The 23,885-nt window shown below is 39.1% G+C and overlaps 1 protein-coding gene across 1 annotated transcript in view; it reads right to left on the bottom strand.

The window, feature by feature from the left end:
• PLEKHG4B (pleckstrin homology and RhoGEF domain containing G4B) overlaps positions 1 to 23,885 on the bottom strand; it is a 210,244-nt gene that overhangs the window by 34,857 nt on the left and 151,502 nt on the right. The window contains exons 8-14 of the mRNA XM_036765907.1: positions 21,112 to 21,231; positions 19,157 to 19,255; positions 15,061 to 15,203; positions 14,162 to 14,300; positions 12,646 to 12,762; positions 10,231 to 10,395; positions 7,026 to 7,894 (exon numbers count right to left, since the gene is read on the bottom strand). Coding sequence (XP_036621802.1) covers positions 7,026 to 7,894; positions 10,231 to 10,395; positions 12,646 to 12,762; positions 14,162 to 14,300; positions 15,061 to 15,203; positions 19,157 to 19,255; positions 21,112 to 21,231 — 1,652 coding nt within the window. The remainder of the gene's footprint in view (positions 1 to 7,025; positions 7,895 to 10,230; positions 10,396 to 12,645; positions 12,763 to 14,161; positions 14,301 to 15,060; positions 15,204 to 19,156; positions 19,256 to 21,111; positions 21,232 to 23,885) is intronic.

A 23,885-nucleotide genomic window follows, 5' to 3' on the forward strand; every position in this document is an offset into this window, starting at 1 on the left:
TTTTGAACATGGACAGGTCATGACAATGTCTACTCAGCATTCAAACATGGCGAGGGATCCTTGGCTGTAGTCACAGTGGCTTTGCTTCAGGTTTTATAAAAGACATTTTATTTAATGTTATACATGTCATACATAGGAACAAAAACAGGCGTAAAGAACCCTAGTGTTTTTTTAAAAAAAAGCAATTATTGAACAGAAGTGAGGAGGTAAGCTGGGTTATAAATAGATTGGTCACATGATCAAAAAGATAATCTTTCCATTCAGTTCTTCTAGTTTTCAAAGAATGAATAATTCTGAGCAGTAAAATATTCATAGTCTTAGTAGATGGCCTAATACCTTCTTTTCCCTCCCTTCCTCCAAGATAACCTCAGAGTAGAGCAAGGGCAGGGTTTGCAGGTACTTTAAGCAAGGATGAAATTAGCATGACATCTCTGTCTACCTCTCGCCCCACTTGAAAATTTCAATTCCTCTGTGCTACTCAAAGTAAATCATCACAGCTTAAATCCCCATATTCCACAGATAATGGAGTTTTCTGGCATTCAAAATATGCGCATTTATAAAAAAGCATTTGCTGGTGCATCTTTCATTCCCCATCTGGCACTGTTAGTTACATGCTAACTACCTTACCTTCTCTAGTCCTTGGAGTTGCTTTTTTGAGGTAGAGAAATAAGAAATGGTAGAAAAGATGAAAAAAACCTAATTTGGATTTGGAAAGATCTTTCTGTGGCAGGAAAAATTTTTGTATGTTACTTATAAGAGGCAATATTGGCCTTTCCCTACCCAAGTGTAAGGGACCTGTTGGAAATAAAGAGGACAATGCATAATATGGCTGAATTCCCCAGGAGCTCCAGGCATCACCGAATGTTAGATGTGGAAGAGATTAAAGAGGCCACCTATCCCAAACTATCCTGGAGACAGGCTCCTATCTAAACAATATACCTGACAAATAGTCATTCAGCCTTTGCATAAAGACCTCAACAAAGGGAAACTTACTACCTGGCAAGGTATCCCAATTATCCTTTTGGATGCCTTAATTATCTTGAAGCTCTTCAAGCCTAAACTTGCCTCTTTGCAGTCTCCATCCACTTCTTCCAGTTCTGCCCTCTGAGGTAAAAAAGAAAAAAGTCTAATCTCTTTGTAATACGTCTGCCCTTCAGATACGCTAAGACAGCTATCATGTTTCCCTTGAAGTCTTTTATTCTCTATGTTAAACATCCCAGGTTCCTCCAGCGGGTCTCCTTAAGGCATGAACTTGAGGTTTCTCTATCCTGGCCATCCTCCTCTACCCACTCCTTGGTTTATCAATGCCCTGACTAAAATAAAACATGGCACCCCAAACTCCAGATGTGGTCTGACAAGAGCAGATAGCAGGGCTATCACCTCATTTTCCCTGGATCTGACGTACTTTAATGTAACCTAAAGACAGCATTGGTTGTTCTGCCTTCCAAGTCATACTGTTGACTTTTATTGAGCTTACAATCCATTAAAACTCCCAGATTTTTTTCAGATGATCTGCTGTCTAGCCATGCTTTCCTCACTTCGTGCTTGTTTAGTTGATTTTTTAAATCCAAATGTAAGATTTTACCTTTGTTCCTATTACATTTCATGTTATTAGATTTAACTCAATCTTCTAACATATCAAAATCTATTTGAATCCTAACATTGTCTTCCAACACGTTAATTATCCCATCTTCACATTGGGTATGCATGATATCTATGTCAATATCCAAGCTATTAATAAAAATGTTGCATATATTTTGAGTCAAAATGATTTTCATTTCAGAAATAGATCCAATTTTTGGAGTCTTAAACACATGAGTAGTTCTATAATTAAAGAAGAATTGAAAATATTCAACAAAATAAGAAAAATGAAATGAAGTAAATTAGAGAAAACTGGTTTCTGATTCATAAGCTAACTACCCAAACACAAAATGCTCTGAAAAATCTATTTTGTGTTGTCGTTGCAAACTCAATCAAATGCTCTGAAAAATCCACTTTCTCTTGTAGTGATAACCTCAGTCAAATAAAAAAAATTAAGAATATAAACTGTGGATGGAAGGCAATGGGCCTCAAAATAAAATGGACTCAAAAGACACAGGAAAAGAAATGGTTGAGATGAGAACTCAGGAAATAGTCAAGAAAGGTTCACGACACCCAGGTCAAGGAGAAGGAGTTATGGAACTAGCAAGAATATACCTATCCTGGCCAGGATAAATGTCCACAGGAAACCATCCCTGAAATAATCCATCCTAAAATGGGACTGGGAGATAACTTACTACAAAGATAAATGTATTTCCTATCAGGAAGCAACTGCCTTAAAATGTGATAGTGTAAAATGGGCTGTGTCATTAGAAATTATGACATATTTTGAAAGGCTGCTGAAGTGAAGAAATGGGATGTTCTAATCTTAAACATAGAAGGCTCATGGTCATCATGGAGTGGGTAAAAAGGAGAGATAGAGTGTAAGAATTTGTCACGGTGTCTCCGGAGTGAGAAAGTGGGGGCCTGAGCAGCTAAGATGAATATCTCTTCTTTGTGATTCAATGTGTGACTGTCTCCCATCGCTTGATAACAGTACCTAAGACCATCCAAGTGTGTTGTAATAAAAGGGTGCTGGATCTGGAGTACAAGTACTTTAATTATGATCTCAGCTCTGTCTGCCATTTGCTACCCAATGCAACTTGAGCAAATCACTAAACCCCTTCATACCTCAGTTTCCTCATCTGTAAAATAAGGACACTGGCCTCTGTGGCCTCTGAGATCTCTTCTAGCTCTGTATCTATGACTGCGTGACTTTTAAGGGCTCTTCTAATTCTAAATCCACAATTATGTTTGCTGCGTTTCTGTATTCAGGAAATCATCTACTGATTTTTATTTCATTTCCTCAGTTTAGGTATCCTTGCTGGTGAGAGACTATATTGTCCAGTTGCAGTTCTCAAAGTTGAACACCTTGGCTTTCTGGTTTATAAATTTTGTACAAGTTTGGTTAGTATGACTCACTTCACCAGACCCCTGCATGAATTCATAAAGTGGGTCTTCAAACTATAAAACTCATCAAGAAACCCTGGAACATAAATAGAAGGCACACTAACTAACAGGCCAAGTCTATGGGATATGAGATGCGGTGTTCTGGTTGTGTGGAGAAATCAGAGTGCCATTACTTTAAAATTATGCCCCTAACAGATTTAGCTTCTGTGCCCTTTGGCTTAAATCAACATTCAACCATACTTTCAAGAGGAGAGCTGAATGAAGACACAAGGTACACAAAAAAGTGACAGCTTGTTTCATAGCCATGTACAATCCTTTAAAAAACAAACAAATTAAGCACTTATCTGGACCCTTTTCTACGATGCTGTTAAACTAAAAGCCTTCTGAAATGCTCAGTAGTACCTGCAATAATTCAGTAGGGGAGCAAGTTGGTAAGAAGTGGTGGGGATAGATGTTGACTTGCTATCATTTACACAATGTGACGAAGTAAGTATCGACTACCTAATGACAGAAATGATATCCACAATAAGAAAGTCTGATGATATTTGATTTATAGCGTAGCTGGATAGCTGGTTTTGGCTTGCTCACTCAATTGGACAGTGGGTTGTTTTTTTTAAATAATGTGAATTGTTTAAACAGATTCAGATATGACAAATTATTAATAGCACCACTGGGCTATGAGGAGCTGGTCAGGGCAGCTGAAACACATATCTGGCAGGTATCTGTGCTACCAAATTAACTTTATCCAGCAGGCCAACAAAGAAAGAAACTGCTGTGTGAGCAGTAAGGATTTCCTCTGCTGAACAAGAATTAGATTTTTATGGTCAGTTTTAGAAGTACTGTGCCATTACTACTACTGGTAGGGGGGAAGCAAACACTTGTACGGAACCACTGATTTTTGTTCTTAAATTAAAATGGGTTGCTGTGGGAGCAATGAGGGAGAAGAGGAAGTAGGGTGGAATATTGAGAATGAGCTCCTTTTTATGTCTTTTGTTTGTTACAATTCAATCCTAATTTTATCTAGATTGCTAAAATAGTAATCTTTTTTTTCTTGAGGGGGCAGTGGTCTGGTGATTTATTTTAATTTGTTTTAATGTTTTGTTTATGCCTTTCATTTTTCTGTCACAGTTACTCTGATTGAGCTCAAAATAATAATTTAATTAGATGAGGGAATAAAAGCCAGGAATGAAGGGGAGTATGTAATGATTGCATTCCTGACCATTCCTGAGTTTGTCTCCCCTGAATTCCACTGTACAGAATTGCTAATTTTAGAAATTTTGACTTACCGTAAGGATGTTAATGAAGCACTAAAATGAAATAAGGCATGCCCTGCTTCAACAATTCTATCATCAGTATCTGGGTGCCAGGCTTGTCAGACTAAGTTGTTGTAAGGGAGACTTGAGCAAAGTGTCTTCTTTTTAAAAAGCATGGGGCTTTTGGATAAAAACATTTTAGTTAAGTCAATAGTCCACATACCTATCTGAAAGCAATATTTCCGATTTTTTCTTTTTGATTTTTGAAATGAAAAGTGTTCACCTATCTCTGATTTTGAGGAAGGACTGAGTTTCCTCTAAGTATGGGTGTTTCCCCACAAGTGTGACTTCCTTCCACAATTCCTATTGCAGTCCATATATTTCTACTCAATGCAAAATTCCTGAACCTATTCCCCCCAAATCTGTGCTTTGCATAAAGCAAAAAAGCCAACGTATCTTTGAAGTAGCCTATTTATTCCCTATAGGGCAAATTCCTGTCAAAAATAATGCCCTCCTCAAAGGGTGCAGACTAATTCAGAGATGGTCCTGAGTAAAGGATGGTAACCAAAAATGCCTGGTCCACACACAAAGCTCAGGTCCATGGCACCCTAACCTCAAGCTTTCCCTTTCTGCCTCTACTCCCAAAAAAGTTAAGTGCAGTTCACTCATTGATTCAGGGCCTAATTATCAAATTCATGATGAATCAGGCTTTTGGATTCTCCTATTTGTCCACCTTATATTGGCCTCTCTCTTAGCAATTTCAGTACTCCTTGAAACCTCTGGTAAAGAGTAAGAGAGGAGAAATGTGAGTGGGTGTGTGCATGCATGTATGAGTGTGTGTGTCTTTTTCTTTTGTAGGGGGAGAAGAGAAGACACCAAGAATTGATCAAAAGGGAGTTTTGGGATTATCTGTGGATCCTGATAATCTGAGTTATTCTCATTACCAGAGATAATTCAGAATAGATTAGAGGTTACTAGGGATGTAAGACAGCCCAGGAAATAATTATATTTATATTAAAGACCTCACAGAGAAAGATGTCTTGAATCTTATTTGCTTTTATGTTCTGTGTAAGGATAGACATTTAACCTAGCAGGATAAACAAAGAAGGATGCAAGATTGAGGAAAGGAATTAGGACAATTAAGAGACCGTTGGTAACCTTGGAGAGGACAATTTTGGTTGAATGATGAATCAGAGGCTGGACTGCAGAGAGGATTCTGAGAGTGAGAGGAGATAGAAGCACTGAATATCCATAGCTTTTTTGTTTTTGTTTTGTTTTTTGGAGGGGGGAAGGCAGGGCAATTGGGGTTAAGTGATTTGCCCAAGGTCACACAGCTAGTATGTCAAGTGTCTGAGGTTGGATTTGAACTCAGGTCCTCCTGACTCCAGGGCTGGTGCTCTACTCACTGCACCACTTAGCTGCCCCGACTATGCAGCTTTTTCGATGAGTTTAGGTGAGCAGAGGAGGAGGGATGAAGGATGATAGCTGGCATTAGGATGCAATGAGGTTTTGAAAAAAGAGTAGGTAGCCTTGGCCATGTTTGTAAGCAGCAGAGAAGAAACTAGCAGTTAGGGAGAGATCGTAAGAGAACCGGGATGATGATGGGACAATGCTTATACCTTCTTCATAAGGTTGTTGGAGGGAAACACAGTGTCTGGCAAATGGCAGATGCTCAATAAAGGCTCAATGCATTGAACTGAAAGTACTTTGCATACTTTAACTTGCTATAATGCCTCCTCACAAAATTACCTTGAATTAATTTTGCAGATTCTTCTAGGTTTAAATTTCTTCCCCTGTAGAATATAAGCTCCCTGAGAGCAAAGACTCTTGCATTTTTGCCTGCATCCCATGTGCCTAGTATAGTGTATAGTAAGTACTTAATAAATGCTTATGACCAAGTTATTATTTTTAAAAAATTATATACACATTTAGCAATCTTAGGTGTGTATGTGCACGTGTATTTTTGTTTTGTGTTTTGCCATTCAGATATCCTAAAATGTTGGCCTATTGCTATAATTACTGCTCTGACCTCATCATCCTCATTTTGGATTAAGGTACCACTTTAAGCACTAATGAAAAATACCTTCCTTTGGAATTTAAAACCAACAAAACCCCAAACCACATTTAAACTGCTGATAAAGAGGTTCAGACAAGAAAACACTATGATGTAACAGCTGAAATTCAAGTTGAATATGGAGTTATGGTCTAAATTTCTTAGCCACTGGTGAATTATCTTTACCCTTTTTCCAGTAAGTCAGTTTCTTTACAAACACCTTAAAGTTTGACAAATCACAATTCACTCCTTCAAGAGACGTGGTGGAACAGAGAAATTGTACACAAAATTCTCACCTCTTGGCACTTAGAAGTAAAGAAAAATAAGTTTGTTTTTCTAAAACTGTAATTCATTTTCAAATTATGGTGCTGGTTTGCTTACTGTATTTTCTCCATCTGGACCAGAAAAACAACTCTGGTCCAATGTCTGTACGATTGACAATCAATCAGTGCCAGCATTTGTGGGTCTCTACACCACAAGGGAAAAAAAAACAAAGAAGAAATATTTTCACTGATCTCTGTCTTAAAAAAATCAGGAAAATATTTCTGAACATACTCAGTTGATTCAAACCAAACTCATGTCCTTTTTAGCCTGGCCAGGACATTTTGGAGGCCTGGAATTAAACATCTCAGTTTCTACTTTGCAGAAAAGCATGGATACATTTATAGTTTGGGTGTTTCTAAAATCCTCTCCTCCCTAGATTCAGAGGATTAGTGGTGGTCATTTCTCACCTTCCTACTCTCTTTCTTTCCTCCTCAGTATGATGAATCCGGGAAGGGGATGACAAACTTCGGTTCCTACTGACCAGAGGGCTTTTAACATTTGGCCTTTGCCCATGTTTTTTCTCAGTGGCCACGCTGCTGGCCACCTCAAGTCCTTTTATATAAACGCCAGTGTATCCATGCCGGTGCAGCTCGCTGGGGCTGCTGTCCAGCTGAGGAAGTTCAAAACTTTGTGTCTTCTTCATTATCTTTTTGAAAGGGTGTTTCCTGTGGCGGGTGGTTGGGGACTGAATAGGTTCTGAGTAGCAAGTAGAGATGTTGTCCATATCTTCCAAGAGAGGACCAGTCCTGGGGAGCCCCCCCAACAGGGGAGTAAGGCTTGGTGAAGGTGATGTGCTAAGAGGAGAAAACATGCCAGAACTTGGCCCCTCTTGCTCTGAAAGAGCCTGTATTCCAGAGAAGCTGGCTCGCTGGGGAAGCAGCAGTCTATTATTTTCCCAGAGGCCACTGTCAAGGTTAGTAAGTCCAGGAGACTGACCATGTTTCCGCAGACCTTCAATGACAAACTCATGTTCCACTTTTGGACTAGCCTCCAGGGTGAAAGACTGTCTGCCAGAACCTCGGATGGCTTCGGAGAGGACTTCTTCTAAACGATGCTTGGTCTGCTGACACTTCAGCCATAAAATGTTCCACTGTTTCTGTTCCTTCTTGCTACCAAGGCCCAGCACCATCTCATTCACTTTGTGGAAGTTCTCGGCAGATACTTTAGTAGCTTCTTGGTGGTAGCTTTTTAAATACTCTATCACAGATGGAGAATAATTAGTCTCCAGAGAGAGATGTTCAAGGTACTCATTGCAATGGAGCATCCATCCGTTTGCCTGCATCACCAGAAAAGAAGGTATGGATGAATCAGAGCTTCTGTAAATTCCAAGAAAGTAAGAAATATCCCTATTTTCTGAGATGTTTCAAAGTAAAGTGGGCCAATAGGCCAACACTATTCTATGCATTCCTGAGTTTGCAAGGCAGGCAAACGAGGAACTTATATAATGCAAAAAGTATGAATGGACTCACCATCTAATTCTCAGCAATAACTTCCACATAAGCCATTTAAGGAAAGTACTCAGTGAACTGGTCTTTGCTATTGCAGAGCCCATAGGGAACTTACTATCTCACCCCCTATTGGCCAACAGTTCCTGATAGTGGAGAGCATTGATCAGAGAGCATGAAAATAAGGGGATGGTTTCAGAATTGTAGAACTTTCCAGCTGAAAGGGACTCTAGCGGTCCTCTAATCATCTAATCCAAACCCCATATTATATAAATGAGAAAACAAAGACCAAGAAAGGTTAAGTGACTTGCTTATGGTTGTGGTTTGGTAAGAGAGCCAGGGCTAGAACCTGACTCATAAGCCAGGACTTTCTTACTCCTCACTGTTTCTGTTACTTAAAGAGAATCTCTTTTCAAGGCAAACTTTGGCATTAGCAGTCCAGGGAGGAGAAGGGCGATAAATGAGTTGGCAGCTACATATTGTCCACCCAAGGGATTTGGGGCAATAAATGAAATTGTAGGACTTCGATCATTAACAGAAAGAAAAAGATTCGTTTATTCAGGACAGGTTGGCATAAAGTTCCATATGCTTTCTAAAGTTAAAAACATGACACTAAGAAGAAATTATTTCTACCTGTGACTAAATTAGTATCTCTTTTAAGTTGGGAGACTGGTTATATTTTAACTCTACATCAATACTTAGATACCTTTTTATTTAATCTTGCTGATGTGTGGGATACCTCCTCTTTTGGTATCAGTCATAATCCATCTATGCCTTCTCATCTTGATTGATTCTTGTCCATATTCTTTCACAATTCCCACCCCCCCCCCCGCCCAGAGACATCCACCCAACATGCTAGATGTCTTCAGTCACAAGTTCCCAAAGTGGGTGATACTGGCCCCTGGGGGGCACTGGAACGATTGGGGTGGGGACAGTATTTTTTTGAAATGATGCAAATTTCAAATAACTGTAAAAGGGTGAAAGAAAGTAGATTTCCATGGGGGCACTGAATAATTTTCCTTTGAAAAGGGAGCAGTGGGCCAAACAAGTTTGCGTCATTTAACATTTTGTGGTAATATTGATAAGGTTTACAAAAGAGATAAAAAAGCAAAAAGGGAAAGGACCTATATGTACAAAAATATTTATAACAGCTTTTTTATGGGGGCAAAGAACTGGAAATTGAGGGTATGCCCATCAATTGGGGAATGGCTGAACAAATTGTGGTATGTGATTATGATCGAATACTACTGCACTATAAAAGGAAATGATGAGCAGGATGCTCTCAGAGAAACCTGGGAAGACTTGCATGAGCTGACGCAAAGTGAAATGTACTATGTATGAAGTAACAGCAATACTGTAAGATGATCAGCTGTGAATGACATAGCTATTCTTCGCAATACAATGATCCAAGACAGCTCTAAAGGACCTATGATGAAAAATGCTATCCATTCCCAGACAAAGAAGTGATGCTGTCTGTATGCAGATTGAAGCACACTTTTAAACTTTATTTTTCTTGAGATTTTTGTCTATGTTTTCTTTCACAACACGACTATTATAGAAGTGTTTTGCATGATTACATATGTATAGCCTACATCGAATTGCTTGCTTTCTCAATGGGGGGAGTGGGGAGAGAGGAAGAGAGAATTTGGAACTCAAAGTTTTAAAAATGAAAATTAAAAATTTTTTTTACATGTAATTGGGGAAAAATAAAATACTAAATAAAAAATACCAATCAGGTTTAGTTCCTTCAGCAACATACAAACTTGGTCACTGGACAAAGATAGTGTATTTAGATGAAACACAATTAAATTCGTGTTTATAGATGGTTTCAAATTAGTGGAAACAGAAGGAGACTGCACAGGACTGAGGATGATTTTGTTTTTTTCCTTTTTTTCATGGATTGCTGTGACCAAACAATTCATTACACATTGATCGAGATACTGGTGGCATGCCTCTCCATTGTCAGCTAGATCCAAATGGGATTGTATGTGAAGCCTTTCTAACTTTGTACAGCCAGACAGAACTTGGGCTCTGTGGGTATAACTTTCAAGCACCATACCAGGATCTAGAGTAGGACTTTGTGAGGAGCTATGTTTTATCAAGTTAAAAAATATGCTGCCAAAAAAGTCATTTCTGTCACATTTTCAGGGGCTACTGATTTTCTTACCGTTTCATAAAATTCGTAGAGATTGGCCATCTTCTCCAGCTCCCCTTTCCTTCTCTCTGTTTGACTGATGATGTCATTCAGGTATCTTTTGAAGTTCTGAATTTTTTCTTCCATGTTTGGTGAGTTATTATCTTTCACCAACTGTAGTCCTTTCCTACAATATTGCTGTAGCATTAAGAACAAAACATCAGCTAGAGTCAAACTGTGGAATTTATTACTTTTGTTCTCAATAGGCTAAACAAGAAAAGTATTATTGTGACCTAAGATGCCACAGTGCATTTCCTCCCATTCAATCCTGGACAGATACTACTTTCCTCCAAGATAATCAGTGGCTTCTTGCTAAATCTAATATCCTCTTTTTAGTGCTTGTTATCCCTCGACTTCTTGGAAGCTCTTAAAACTGTTGAAAAACCACCCACCCACCCACTCCTTCTGGATACATTGGCTTCTATGACCATACATTCTACTAATCTTCCTATATCTCTAACCCCTTCTTTCAATCTCCTTCCCTGGATCCTCTTTATCTTTCTAGTTCTTTAAGGTGGGGGTATGGTTCCCTAAGGTTCTTTCTTTAGACCTTTTCTCTTCCCAGGCAATTTCATTTATTCTCACATCTTTAACTATTTCATTTAAGGAACTGACTTCTATATCTATATCTCCAGTCCTAACTTTTCTCTTGCACTCTATTGCCACATTCCCCACCAGCTAATGAATCTTTCCACCAGAATGCATCATTCTCATTTTTGAAATATTGGTGTTTGACTTTTCTCCCTCTGTCACCTCCCACTTTCAATTGTGTGGCCAAGTCCATGAATGCCACCTCTACAATGCTTTTATACTTGTTTCTTTCCTTTCCTACCACCGCAGGTTTCACAAATGCCTCCATTACCAGCTCTTTAAAAAACAAACCAAAACAAAACTGGACCTGTGATTTCATTAGTGTAGAGAAATCCTCTATTAATTGGTAGAGACTTCCTTGACCAATTCAGATTGGCACCCTCTCCACAAATTGTAATCTTCAAGAGTTGCCAGGGTTACTGGGAGTTTAAATGAACTGCCCATATAGTCAGTATGCATCAAAGGCAGGGCTTGAAGCTAGATCATCCTTGATGTGGAGGATAGCTTTTTACCCACTCCAACACAATCAGTGTCCACTAAGGAAGTAGAGGAGTGATACTGTACAGCAGAAACAATGCTACATTTGTCATTGCACATATTGGATTCAAATCTCAGCTCTGCACCTGACTTTCTGAGTTAACTTGGGGAAGTCTCTTAATCTCTTTGGACTTCAGTTTCTTCAACTATAAAATGAAGGGGCTGGATTATAGGAACTAAGATTCCTTCCAGCTCAAAATTCTCTAAAAAACATCAGAATCGCAATGTTAAAAAAACAACTTTTTTTCAATAGCCTCCTAACCATCATTAAGAACCAAATGTTAGCTAATGCCAAATCCTGGAATTTATTACTTTTATTCTCAATAGGACAAATGACTACAACTCTTGTGGCCCAAGCCACTACAGTTATGTTCCCCCAACTCTTGTTCTGGGATCTTCTACCATTTATCCCAAAGGTAAACAATGACCACTTGTCAAATCCAGTGGCTCCTGTTTCAATCCTCATCATCCTGGACCTTTCTCATCCATCCAATCTATACAAAACACTATTGCTAGAAATTGGCCTTTCTTGCTATTCCTTACATATGATATTCCATCTCTGGTCTTCCTGCCTTGCTCAGATGTCCTTTATGCCTGGAATATACTTCTTCCTCACTTCTACCTGGCTTCCTTCAAAGCACAGCTGAAATCCACCTCTGGGAAAGAGGGCTTTCCTGATCCCACCTCTCCCACCTCCAGCTTATAGTGGCTCCCCCAAATTACCTTGTATTTATTTCAGATATATTTTGCATATATTTATATGTGGATAACTGTTCTTTGAAGGCAGAGACTTTTTAACTGATATCTTTGTAATAAGGTCTAGCACTTAATAGGCACTTAATCAATGTTGAGTGATTGATGAAATCAGAGAGATGTTGTTTGCGGTGGTTTGTATTCATATCTCTGACGCCCGTTTTCCCCTTGTCTATAAGAAATAAAATAGACTTTGTGCCTAAGGCATTTAGTTACTATAATAGATAATAGGTAAAATTTGATGAATATAAACATACCACTTAAACATCCTAATACCACTTTATCTACATATGTATCTAACAGATATTGTGGTACTAATAATAGAATTAAGTGCATTTCTGTCTTCCAGGAAAAAACAAGATTGAATTACTTCTTAGAGGTACATGCAAATCAGATTTCTACTTAAAGACCTATGTGGGGATATCAAAATATAACAGAAGCATGATAATGGTAGAAAAGAGCACTTGTGAGGACCACAATGGGAATGACCCATTCCATAACACCTACCATCACCATGTCACCAAATACTCGAAATTCTTCTTGCTTTTTCTTCACATTCTCCAGAGAAAGTAGCTCCAAAGGGCCAAGATATTTTTCTCGCTCATTTTCAAACCACAATTTAATCTAAGTAGGAAAAGAAGATTAAAACAACTTTTTAAGTGCATGTAGGACCTCAGCCCAAACAACATAGCAAGGTATGATAAAATGAGGCCTATTTTTATTCCTTGGAAAAAGTCACGCATCATGGTACCTCAGAAGAATCTAGTAATCTCATGTGGGTGAGTCAGTCTCTCTCTCTTAGGAAATAGTCCTTCTTGTTTCATAGTGGAATGAGATCATCATTTATATGCAAATAGGTATTTTTAATTTCTGTTAATTAAGTCTTGACTAGATATGCAACAATCAAAACCAAATTGTATGACGAATTAGACCTGTTCTTTTAAGAAATGAATACTACGTTTCCTAACAGGGTCAAGTGAAAAACAAAAGTTATTGAATCAACAAAATATGCACTGATGAGTTTGCGTTCTTCATTTTGATTTACACAAGTGCTCAAAGCACAAGAAATCAGCTTTGGCTCAAATCTACAAGTTCCATTGTTTAGAAAGGAGACCTTGGAGTAACCTATTAAATGGATTCAAAACTTTCAGGTTTGGAATGTGTGGATGTCATGGGAGGAAGTGTGACACGATGGATAGAAATTTGGGTTCCAGTCCTGTGTCTGACACTTAATAAATGTATGAACAAAGGCAAGTTGCTTAACATCTTAGCACCCTCAGGTATTCCCTAAGAATTTAAGTCGTCAAGCAGGTGCTTTAACTGCATTAGTAGGGGGTGTTTCCTCATTGGAAGTTCCCTACACTGAGGAAATCACAAGTCTAGTCCAAAATGACAAGAGATGTTATAGATGCCATAGGAATGTTCATTAAGCTGCTCAATAACTGTAGGCTTTACTGTTCTCTGGGAAAGGTAGAACTGAACTCCCTTTACAAAGGATGACAAACACCCAGACTGTCCTGAGTTTAACACACTCAGCCATCTTATCTCCCCTCCATGTGATGCCTGATACATCAGCAATTAGAATCTAAAATCGTGGGATTTTAAAAAATTTTAGTAGCAAACCTTTCAGCCCAATGTTACTTAGTCTATTATGAGAAATAGCAAGGTAATCTTTCCAATCTTCAGCAAATAGCTGCCTTCAAGAAGGAGGGGTGATAGCTTACCAGATGCTCAGAGATAGTGGTACAACGGAAAACATAAAGGATGAAGGGAACCTTAGAGCTAGATTAGATCCTCAGAGAAAAGTGATAATTTTAGGAGTAATTCCCTTGGTGATCAGGGCTGGAAGTCTGGGCGCAACAAATCAGCCAAAATAAAATGTTTTAAAAGCAAATATTAGTTTATCAACTATTCTTTCATTTTTTTCTTTCAAATTATAGTTGCTCGGCAAGGATGTAGATGGGTGGATTGAAAGCCAGAGGCTTGGATGCCTCATTTTTTCTGTCTCAGAAAGAGTACTGACCTGGTTACACCCCTCCTCAAGCTTCCTTAATTCCTGCAGGTTCTCCAGCTGCTGAAGGCACTTATTCGATGAGAGGACTAGCCTATGGACCTCTTCATCTACTTGGTTATATAGTCTGGTTATAGCTTCCATAGCATCTCTGATGAAGAAAAGACAATAGCAGTCAGTGCATAACACTATTCAGACAGGCCTGTCACAAAGACAAACAGCTTCTTTGAATATTTCTGGGAAGAGAGTGTTGGAATATGCCAGTGCAATGATGACTCAGAATAATACAAGTCCTAAATTTTGTAAACTAAGTCATGCTTGAAAGCCAGTACATGATGCTTGCACACAAAGCCATGGCTGAACAATGAGCCTTTCACTCTCATATATATGTGCATGTGTATGAAGGAAAATCACCCATCCTGAAATTCAGTCTCTTTGGAAGAGAAACAATGACTGTTGAGCAGCATGGAGCAAAGCTGAATTCCGTGTCTAATTGAAATGGCAAAAGGAATTTAGGTAGGTGGAATGGAGTTTCCCAAGATGAAATCGAGTTAGAATATTGGATAACAAAGGAGAATTCATTCATGATCAAACAGGGCCTCTGACTCTATGGCAAATATGAGGAGTTTTCATTTTTCTTCCATTTGAGTATTTAAATAAAATTGCCCTGTTTTTGTTTTACATAGGCAGATGCAGATGAGGACTGGCCCTGCCAATTCATGGAGATTGTGGCTTCAAGGGGAGGAGAGGTTTGGGTTGCATCTCTCACAATTGCTCTTTTTGGAAAACAGTTTCTAACAGCCATGTATGCCTGAGTGCATGATGATAAGTACCGTTCTTGCAAATTTTCATTCTTGATTAACATGAAATTTTGGCTACCACCCAATGTTGCTTTGAAAGCATCCACTTACCTGTAATCTTCAGTCACACAGAAGTCTTCTTTCCGGAGCCTGGCCAGGACTGTGCCACCTTCTAAGCGGAGAGTTACCAGAAGGACATCTTCCAGAACAAGCTTCATCATTGTCTTATGTTTGTTGATTAGTTCTACCACCTCCTATGGGGAAGGAAAAAAAAGAGATGTATATTTTTAGAAAGATTACATAATGTATTAGTGGATAGTGCCTTGAAGTATGAACCAATATCTAAGACTCAGGTGCTTCTTGTCTAAGAATCTGAGTGACAAACACCATGCCACAGCAACTATCACATAGGAGGAAGGTAACCCCTCTTAATTTCAGTGCCTTCCTTCTGTTACCTATTTCCTGCTTATCCCATACTCAGATGTATTTGTTTGGATGTTGTTTCTTCCCCCATTAGGCTGGAAGCTGCTTGAGGGGAGGGATTGTCTTCTTTTTGTATCCTCAGCACTTAGGATAGTGCCTGACATGTGGCAAGTGCTTAATAAATGTTTATTGGTTCATTGATTTTAGTTTTAGCAGAGCCAGTGCAGGTAAAGAAATCCCAGTATCACCCTACAGGAAGAAATGGCCTGGAATTGAGGCTTATGAATAATAAAGGGGGTGGATGAATGTTAAGTTAACAAATAAAAATAAAAATTTCAAAGCCCTTATGGATCTTGAAAAGAAAAATGAAGAATAGAATAGAGGGGATTGGCTAACCCCATAGCTATTGATCAGTGATACTTAATTTTTGGTCTCCAGACCCTTTGCTGTCCCTGAATGCACTCCACGTTTGGTTTCTTGTAGCATTTTTGATGGTAATGACACTGGCTATGGATTTATTTTTATAATTAATCCATTACTAGTCATTGGATCATTGTTCTAAAAACAATGTTCCAATGTTTTTAGAACTGAAACAGACCTCAAAAAAACAAAACATTTGGTCCATCTCCTGGCATTTACTGATGGTGCAACTAAAGCCCATAGACTTTAAATTACTATATTGCCTCTGATAGTATAAAGGAGAGGCAGAGTGGAGTAGTGGATAAAGGGCTGACTCTGAAACCAAAAGACCCAGATTCCAGTTCTGCCTCTGACTTATATAATGGCTGTGAGACCTTGGGCAATTACTTAACCTTTTAGAACTGTAGGCAACTAAGTCTCAAAGTTGAAAAGAAGGTTCCTACTGATCTTGTTAGAAGTAGTTTTCTCTATGTCAATGAAATCATAGATCTAGTCCCTGTTACTACGTCTAATATCATAAAAATAGAAGCTCTAATCTCTATAAAAAATTGGGGTTTTAAAAAAAATCTGAACCTGTGATTTCTTTTGTGTATAAGAAACTCCCAGTGAGAAGGCTCCTTCTACTAATGCAAACTAGAAACAAGAGAGTTATCTTAACATATTTGAACTTAAATTTCCCTTCATACAAATTTTCTTTCTACAAAAAGTTTAAACTTAAGTAGATTTTTTAAAAAGAAAAAAATAATATTTTAATCCCTTCTGGTTCTGTCCCTGATATTGGGCTTGACAATTGATTGTTTTATGCCTTATTTGGAAAAGGGACAAATGACCCTTTGAAGAAGGCAGGACAAAACTGATGCATGGATAAAATAATAAATAAATTGGTAATATATATTTAATACCCCAAGGCTCATAAACTTTGTAAAGAAGATATTATCTTGTTTGACTCACAACAAATCTGGATGGTAAGTGCTATTATTATCATCATGTTTTACAAATGAGGAAACTGAGGCAGAGAATGTGCCCAGGGTCATGCAGCCAGTAAGTGTCTGAGGAAGGATTTGAACTCAGTCCTTCCTGGCTCCAAGTCCAGTCTGGTTCTTTCCATTATGCCCTCCTCCCTGCCAAATATTAAAGTGCTGCAAGAAACACAATTTTATTGTAATAATAAAATCACAAAAATATCAAACTACTATGCACATAGATTAATATTTTATTTTCACCTTTTTGTAGGGTTGACAAGGAAGCTTGGTCATTGGCTTAGGGCCAAGGAGCGGCCACAGGAAGTCTCCTTTTTCTTCTCTCCTCCTTCCCTTTTCCTCTGCCCTCAGCTGTTACCCTCTTCACCCTCTTTTCACTTCACTGTACACTTTTCCAACCCCAGCACTGCTCTTATCAACCCTTGTTCCTTGTCCTTACTCATCAGAATTTCAGGGACCAGTGCCTATGATAGCTTGAGTGTAGATTTCCACTGAAATAAAGATGAATCTTTATTTAATCCATTTTTAGCCTATATTTGTGAGACTTCATATTTTCTTTTGGTATTGAAGGGAAGGGAAAAAAAGGGAAGGAGACCATTTTTGTCTTCTCTGTTAATAAGATATTTTTTGGGGGTGAAAAATGACAAGAAACCCTTATAAAACTTTCTATGAGGCACATTTTTTTTCTCAGAGAGAAACCCTATTCAGAAGTGATAGGTGATAGTGGTAGAAGGAGAGTTAGGCAGAACAAATCCTGTGGGCTCAGGAGAAAGAGGTGAGTGGAGCCCTGCCCATCATGAACCCAAGTTCCTTCATCCTCTCTCAACTCCAGCGCTGCTTCCAATACCCTCCACCCTTGCCTTGCTGGACACAGAATCAGAGAACTTTAGAGTTAGAAGGGCTCAGAGAGATGGAACTAGCTCAGTCCCTTCTCCCATTTTACAGACAAGGAAACTGGAGTCTAGAAAAGTGACTTATCCAAGGTCCTCCATCTACTTTTGGGTAGACCCAGGATTGACTAGAACCAGGTTTTCTGACCCCAATCTGGTATGCTCTCCTAGTCCATGGGGCTGTGTTAATTCCTAGGCAGTCTCCACATGAAAGGTGCTGTGTTGTGCATTGTTCTGAGGACTTATCAGTCTATCCTCCAACCTGTTCCATTTTTCAAAATCCTTTGCTGCTTTTCCCTGGCCCCTCCCACATAGGGAACTTGCACTATTGGCATCTCCTAGTTAGTTACTTATATGATCTCATGCCAAGTGACTAATCTAAGATTACAAGGAAATCAAAAGCTTTTCATTAGGAAAAAATGTGATCTCCTTTGGGGGAGGCATTCAAGTGATTTTATTAAAAATTCATTTTATATGAAACTTCTCTGGAATACATCTGTAGTGAAAGTCAGGTTCATTTATCGTGTGAGACATAAACCACTATATACATTGCTGTTCAGTCATTTTCGATTGAGTCTGACTCTTCATGACCCTATTTGAAGTTTTCTTGGCAGAGATACTGGAGTGGTTTGCCATTTCCTTCTCCAGCTCATTTTACAGATAAAGAAACTGAGGCAAAAAAGGGTTTAGTGACTTGTCCAGGGTCACATAGCTGGTAAGTATTTGAGGCCATATTTGAATTCATGAAGATGAGTGTTCCTGATGCCAGGTCTAGTACTCTATCCACTGTTTCATCTAGCTGCCCAATATATACATAAGTAGCAGATTAAAGGAAAAGGCAAGATGATAACAGGATTTAGATTCAGATTATTCAATTTTCTTGTGATCCATATTTTGCTAGGAAATGTTGGTGAATTTGTAAATGGTAAAATTACTTATCTTTATAATGTATAGGGGATTTTATAAATGGACAAAGCCATACTACAACTACGTTTAAAAGGATAACAGAGTCCAGACTCATGTGTTAGAAGCCCCAACCAGTGCTTTGGTGTTGGGGGAATATGTATTCTTATCAGCAAGCAGATAAGGAGGGGTCCCGTCACAAGTGATAGGATAAGGGAGGACAATATGGGTTCTGTCTCCCAAGAAATGATGCATTTCCTTGAAACATCTTCAAAAATAGTGCCTTCTTTTTGGGAAGGTTACTTTCATGGGGGTGGTGAGTTGGAAGAGGTATACTAAGTGGTAGAAACAGATGTAGTAAGCTTCTTGCAGAAATTGTTCTACCACTTGAGATGTTCACAAACCAAACACATGTTGAAGACAATTGCTGCAGGTAAGCAAGGGAACTAAAAGCTGGACACGCCATTTCTGATAAACATTGGTTTCTAAAACTATCCTGTTCCCCAAGAACTTATACTTTAATGAATATGTCTCTTTGCTTTTAGAACCAAAAGCTTATCATCTTTCTAAATAAAATAAACAACCACTTACTTGTACTGTACTTAGAGTCCTGTTGGTGTTTAGGGAACAGACAGAATTCTGCAGAAAAGTAATGGCTTCTTTGCAGTTTGTAGCAAATGGTTCCAATTTCTGCCATGTTTTGTGAGGAGGGAGAGATGGAAAGTAAGAGATGAGACTTCAGATGAACAGTCTGGGTTTTGTAGGGTTAAAGTGTCATTTTCAGTTATAAAATCAGTTCAAATTAAATCAATTTGACAAATGCTAAGTACTGACTGTGTGCGAGAACATTGTGCTTAACCCTGGGAGAGATACAAACTTTAAGTAAGACACATTCATGGAGCATAGCTAGGTAAGGCACCACAACCAACTTTATGGACTTTACAGGATAGGAAAGAGATAGGCCACGTATATTTTTTCCTTTTTTTTTTAGTGGACGTATGATTTTATCATTGTAGGATGTTTCGAATAGGGAACTTCTCCTACCATTATAGATTAGCATGCTCCCACCAACTTATAATTTTAGAGTTACCTGAGGCACTGAGAGATTAAGTGACTTGTCCAGGGTCACACAGCTAATAGCTGTCAAGGTAGGGCTTCAACCAAGCCTTTTTGACTCCAGGGCCATTGCTACATCACACAAAATCACAGAATCTCAGGACTCCAGAGACAATCTAAGCTAAACTTGATGAAGAATTCCCTCCACATCATCTCCAAGTATTCATTCAACTTATGGTCAATAAATCTCATGATGGGTAACTCACTCTCCCAAGGTAGTCTATTTCTTCTCTAAATATTATTAGGAAGATTTTCTTTACGTCAGGTCTAAACCCATCTCTGAAACTTTTATTCATTGGTCTTGGTCTTGCCCTCTGGGAGCAAAAAGAAGCAATCAAATCCCTATTTCTAGGTGTTGCTTGTTATTCAGTCATGTCTGACTCTCCATGACCCTGGGGACCAGAGCATGCCAGGCCCTCTTTCGACCTGAGGGGTTCATCTTACAATGCCATAGCTTTTAGCATTTAAATACTGTCCCTGGGGTTTTCTTGGCAAAGATACAGGAGTGATTTGCCATTTTCTTCTCCAGTGGATTGTCTTTTGTTGGAACTCTCCACCATGACCTGTCAGTCTTGGGTAACCCTGCATGGCTCAGCTCATAGTTTAGTTGGGCTACACAAGCCCCTCTGCCACAATAAAGCAGCGATCTTTCTATGTGACTGCCCAGCAGATACCAGAAGGTAGCAATCACGTCCTCTGTCTCCCATCCTCCCAGGGTGATAGATATGTAATTAGAGAAGAAGAGTCAGATGTGACAGAGATTGCAGAGAGAGAATCGAGAGGGTTGGTGCCTTATTCCCCTTGGGTAGAAGTGATCTCTCCCTCTTTATGTTTTCTTATAGGACGTTGACTGTATATCTCCTTTGTTTACCACATTCTACCTCGTTAGAGTTAGGGTTAGGAGTAGTCCCTATGATTTCATCTGTATAAGAAATTCCCAGATGAAGACTTTCTATCTACCAATTAAGGTTGGCACCTTCTCTGCTATTTATAGTCTTAGAGAATATCTAGAACATTGAGTGACTCACCCAGAGTCACACAGCTAGTATACATCAGAACTGGCCTTAAACACATCTTCTTTGCTTGGAGGCCACCTCTCTACACTGTGGCATGCTACCTCCATTCCACCTTGTAGTACACTTACTTGAATGCATGATGACAAGAAGAATAGTTCACATTTACATAGAACTCTAAGGTTTGCAAAACATTTTCCTCACCATGTAAGTTCCTTGGTGGCTGCCATGTCTTTGTATCTCTAGCACCTAACATGTTGTTTGGCACATAGTAGACGCTTAATAAATGCTTATTGTGCGAGTGAATGAATGAACGAATAACTCTATAAAATAATGGGTAGAATAATAGAGCTATGTGTACACTCAGAAAAGGAAAAAACAAGGGAAGGGAGTGTTGAGCCATCCTGCCTTACTTACCCTTCGGAAACGGATCCAGTCACTATGATTGTAGGGAAAGGTCCCATCAAACTCTGCCGTCAGCTGCGTGCTGTCGATGAGCTTATGCAGGGCCTTCAAGGAGGTCAGAACCTCATACTGCTGAGGAAAAGTTGTTTAAAGATCTTTATTATTGCCATGAATCCAGCTACTGGGGAGAAGGGAATCGGGTGAGGAATAGATTATACCCAAGAGGCTTGCTGCCACTCCAAGGCCCTGGGTTTGAGAAGATCCAGGCACACCTTTCAGTTCTGTATTGTTTTTATTGTGCAGCATTAATCGTTCCGTGCTCCTATGGGTCCCAAGACTGACCAAATGCCTTCCCTGGCTTTGCTCTCACGGATTCAAGAATTAGTGGAGAATGTCACCCTGATGAACTGCTTCCTAATATTTGAATTCTGCAGAGTGCCTTTGGAATTCTAAACTTCCTGCATCATAGAATGCTTGGAGATTGAGGGTTAGAAGTCTGGAAATAATTGGTTGAGGTTTTGCTTTCCTAGTGATAGAGTCAGGGTAAACCTTTGAATACCGCATGAATTGGAATACAACAATTAAGACAGAAAGGAGAAGGAGAAGTATATGGAGGAAGAAGGAAGAACAGGAACAGAGAAGTGAAGGAGATGAGAATGGGGAGAGTGAAAGGAAAAAAGAAAAAGAGAGGGAGAGAAAAAGAAGAGAATAGAAAAGGGGAGGAAAAGCAAAGGGACAGAAGAAGTGGCAAAAAAAGAGGAAGGAAAAGAAAAAAGAAAATGACAGGTGGAGCAGAGAAGGTAAGAGGTACTCTAGAACAGAAAAGAGAAATTAGATAAGAGTGAACAGATGAACATGATGTGTTAAGGAAAGGGAGAGAAAGAGAAAAAAGGAAGGAGGGAGGAAAAGGGAATTAAAGATTAAAAAAAAGAAAGAGAAAAATGAAAGGGAAAATAGTAGTGAGAAAAGGAAAAAGACAAGAATATAGAAGAAGAAAGATCTTCCACAATATATCCACTCTGGATGGGGCCAGGGTCTGGGTGCTCCTCATCATCTCTGTTGCTGTGATACTTGGGAACACTTTGGTGGAATCTCCTCCCCAATTCAGTGGCAGAAATTGAGAAAGGGGAGAAAGAAGGTATGAAGACAAGGCATAGAGGACCACTGTGGTCCAGGAAGAGTTGAGCTGAGGTGGCAGCCAAGAAGATCCCTGAAGGACAGGACTTTGTGACTTTGATCCACCATGGACTACTACCCTCTTAACCTCTTCTGATCCCATCACAATGTCAGGGAGACAGCAATGACAGCTATATCTTTACTTTAGGATGCCTGTATCTCCTTCCCAGATACTACAGAAGTGTCAGTGTGGGAGCATGCTATTCACTTGATGCACCAGTAGGGTGCATTGTTCCTTCTGGGGCTGGTGGGCTGTGGCTAAAAAAGTAGTAAAGACCACCGAGCCTCTCTTAGCAAAAGCAGCTGGGCACTGCCTTTGACTGCTGAGCAGCTGTTGCTGTTACAAACAGCTGGCTATGGAGCCACTGTTTTGTCAGGCACCAACATATTCTAGCATCTCTGACAGGAAAAAGAACTATAAAGATAGAAAAGATATGCTACCATTCAACGTGGAGTCATTTCTACTTCCCAATTGTCTATGCCATCATGACCTAACTTTGCCATATCTGCATGATGGCAAAAACAATCATTCGATTCAACTTGGTGAAAAATAACCAGTCAAACGGCTTTGCCACAACTGGGACTTGAGCAGTGCTGGCTTGATTGGGGAAGACCAGCACCAGAAGTCTAGGCAGACCTAGAAAGTGTGTAACACCAGATAGCCCAGATAAGGTGTATTATTCTAGAGAAGGTCACAAGGAGAAATGAGTCCAAAAAGTACACCAGAAAAGGGACATCAGGCCAATGAAGAAAAGATCAATGATCTATGCACGCTGTTGACCAAATTCTAAACAGAATGTAAGATATAAGCTGGCTATCTGAGGTAAGGAAGATGATCAATGAAAATCTCCACTTACAGGAAACTGCTACATGTCTAAGGAGGCATGCAGTTAGTATGAGGGAAACAAAAACAGGTGATGAAGACACTGACCCTGGGGAATATGACAGGAAATCCAGCCACTGGGGAACTGGGATGCTAAGGTCTAGGCAATGATGAGCAGCAAGACCGACATGTAGTATTCTCATTTCAATCTCCTATGGTATGAACTTCTCACAAAGACTTCCTCATGTGGTCCCTTCCTGGGGCAAAGCTTAATTCTGAGTCTGGAGTAGAGCTAAGCTTCCAGGTAGATGTTAAATTGTCATTGCAGCCAAGTCAGTAAGGACATGAGGCCTATGAGTGACATAGGCCATGGCATATTGTGGTATAGAGTAAGATGAAACTACCTGTTCATTAATAGAAATTTCCACTTTTCAAATAGTTTATTTGGTATCGCATCCACACAGCTCCTTAGATTAATTTCTAGGACTTATAAAATTATTACAGTTAGGCTCTCATATTTTAATAATTCAATGAAATCAATGAAAACAAATAAATGGTACAATAGAACAAAAGTTCCTATACTCTTGACTCCTTTTGCTTTAAATAAATATAAACTATTGTTTGAAGATTTTGTTGCTTTCTATACTAATGATCAACAATTTGAATAATAAAAAATAGGATTCTTTTCACTGAGTGACTTGAATGATACATAAATGATTTTACAATTTTCTTTCTAAACTGACTCGGATTTTAATTCAAGAAGGGCAAGAACAATTTGAATTTAGTC

Source organism: Trichosurus vulpecula, chromosome 1 (assembly GCF_011100635.1).
Source record: "Trichosurus vulpecula isolate mTriVul1 chromosome 1, mTriVul1.pri, whole genome shotgun sequence".
NCBI lineage: Eukaryota > Metazoa > Chordata > Mammalia > Diprotodontia > Phalangeridae > Trichosurus > Trichosurus vulpecula.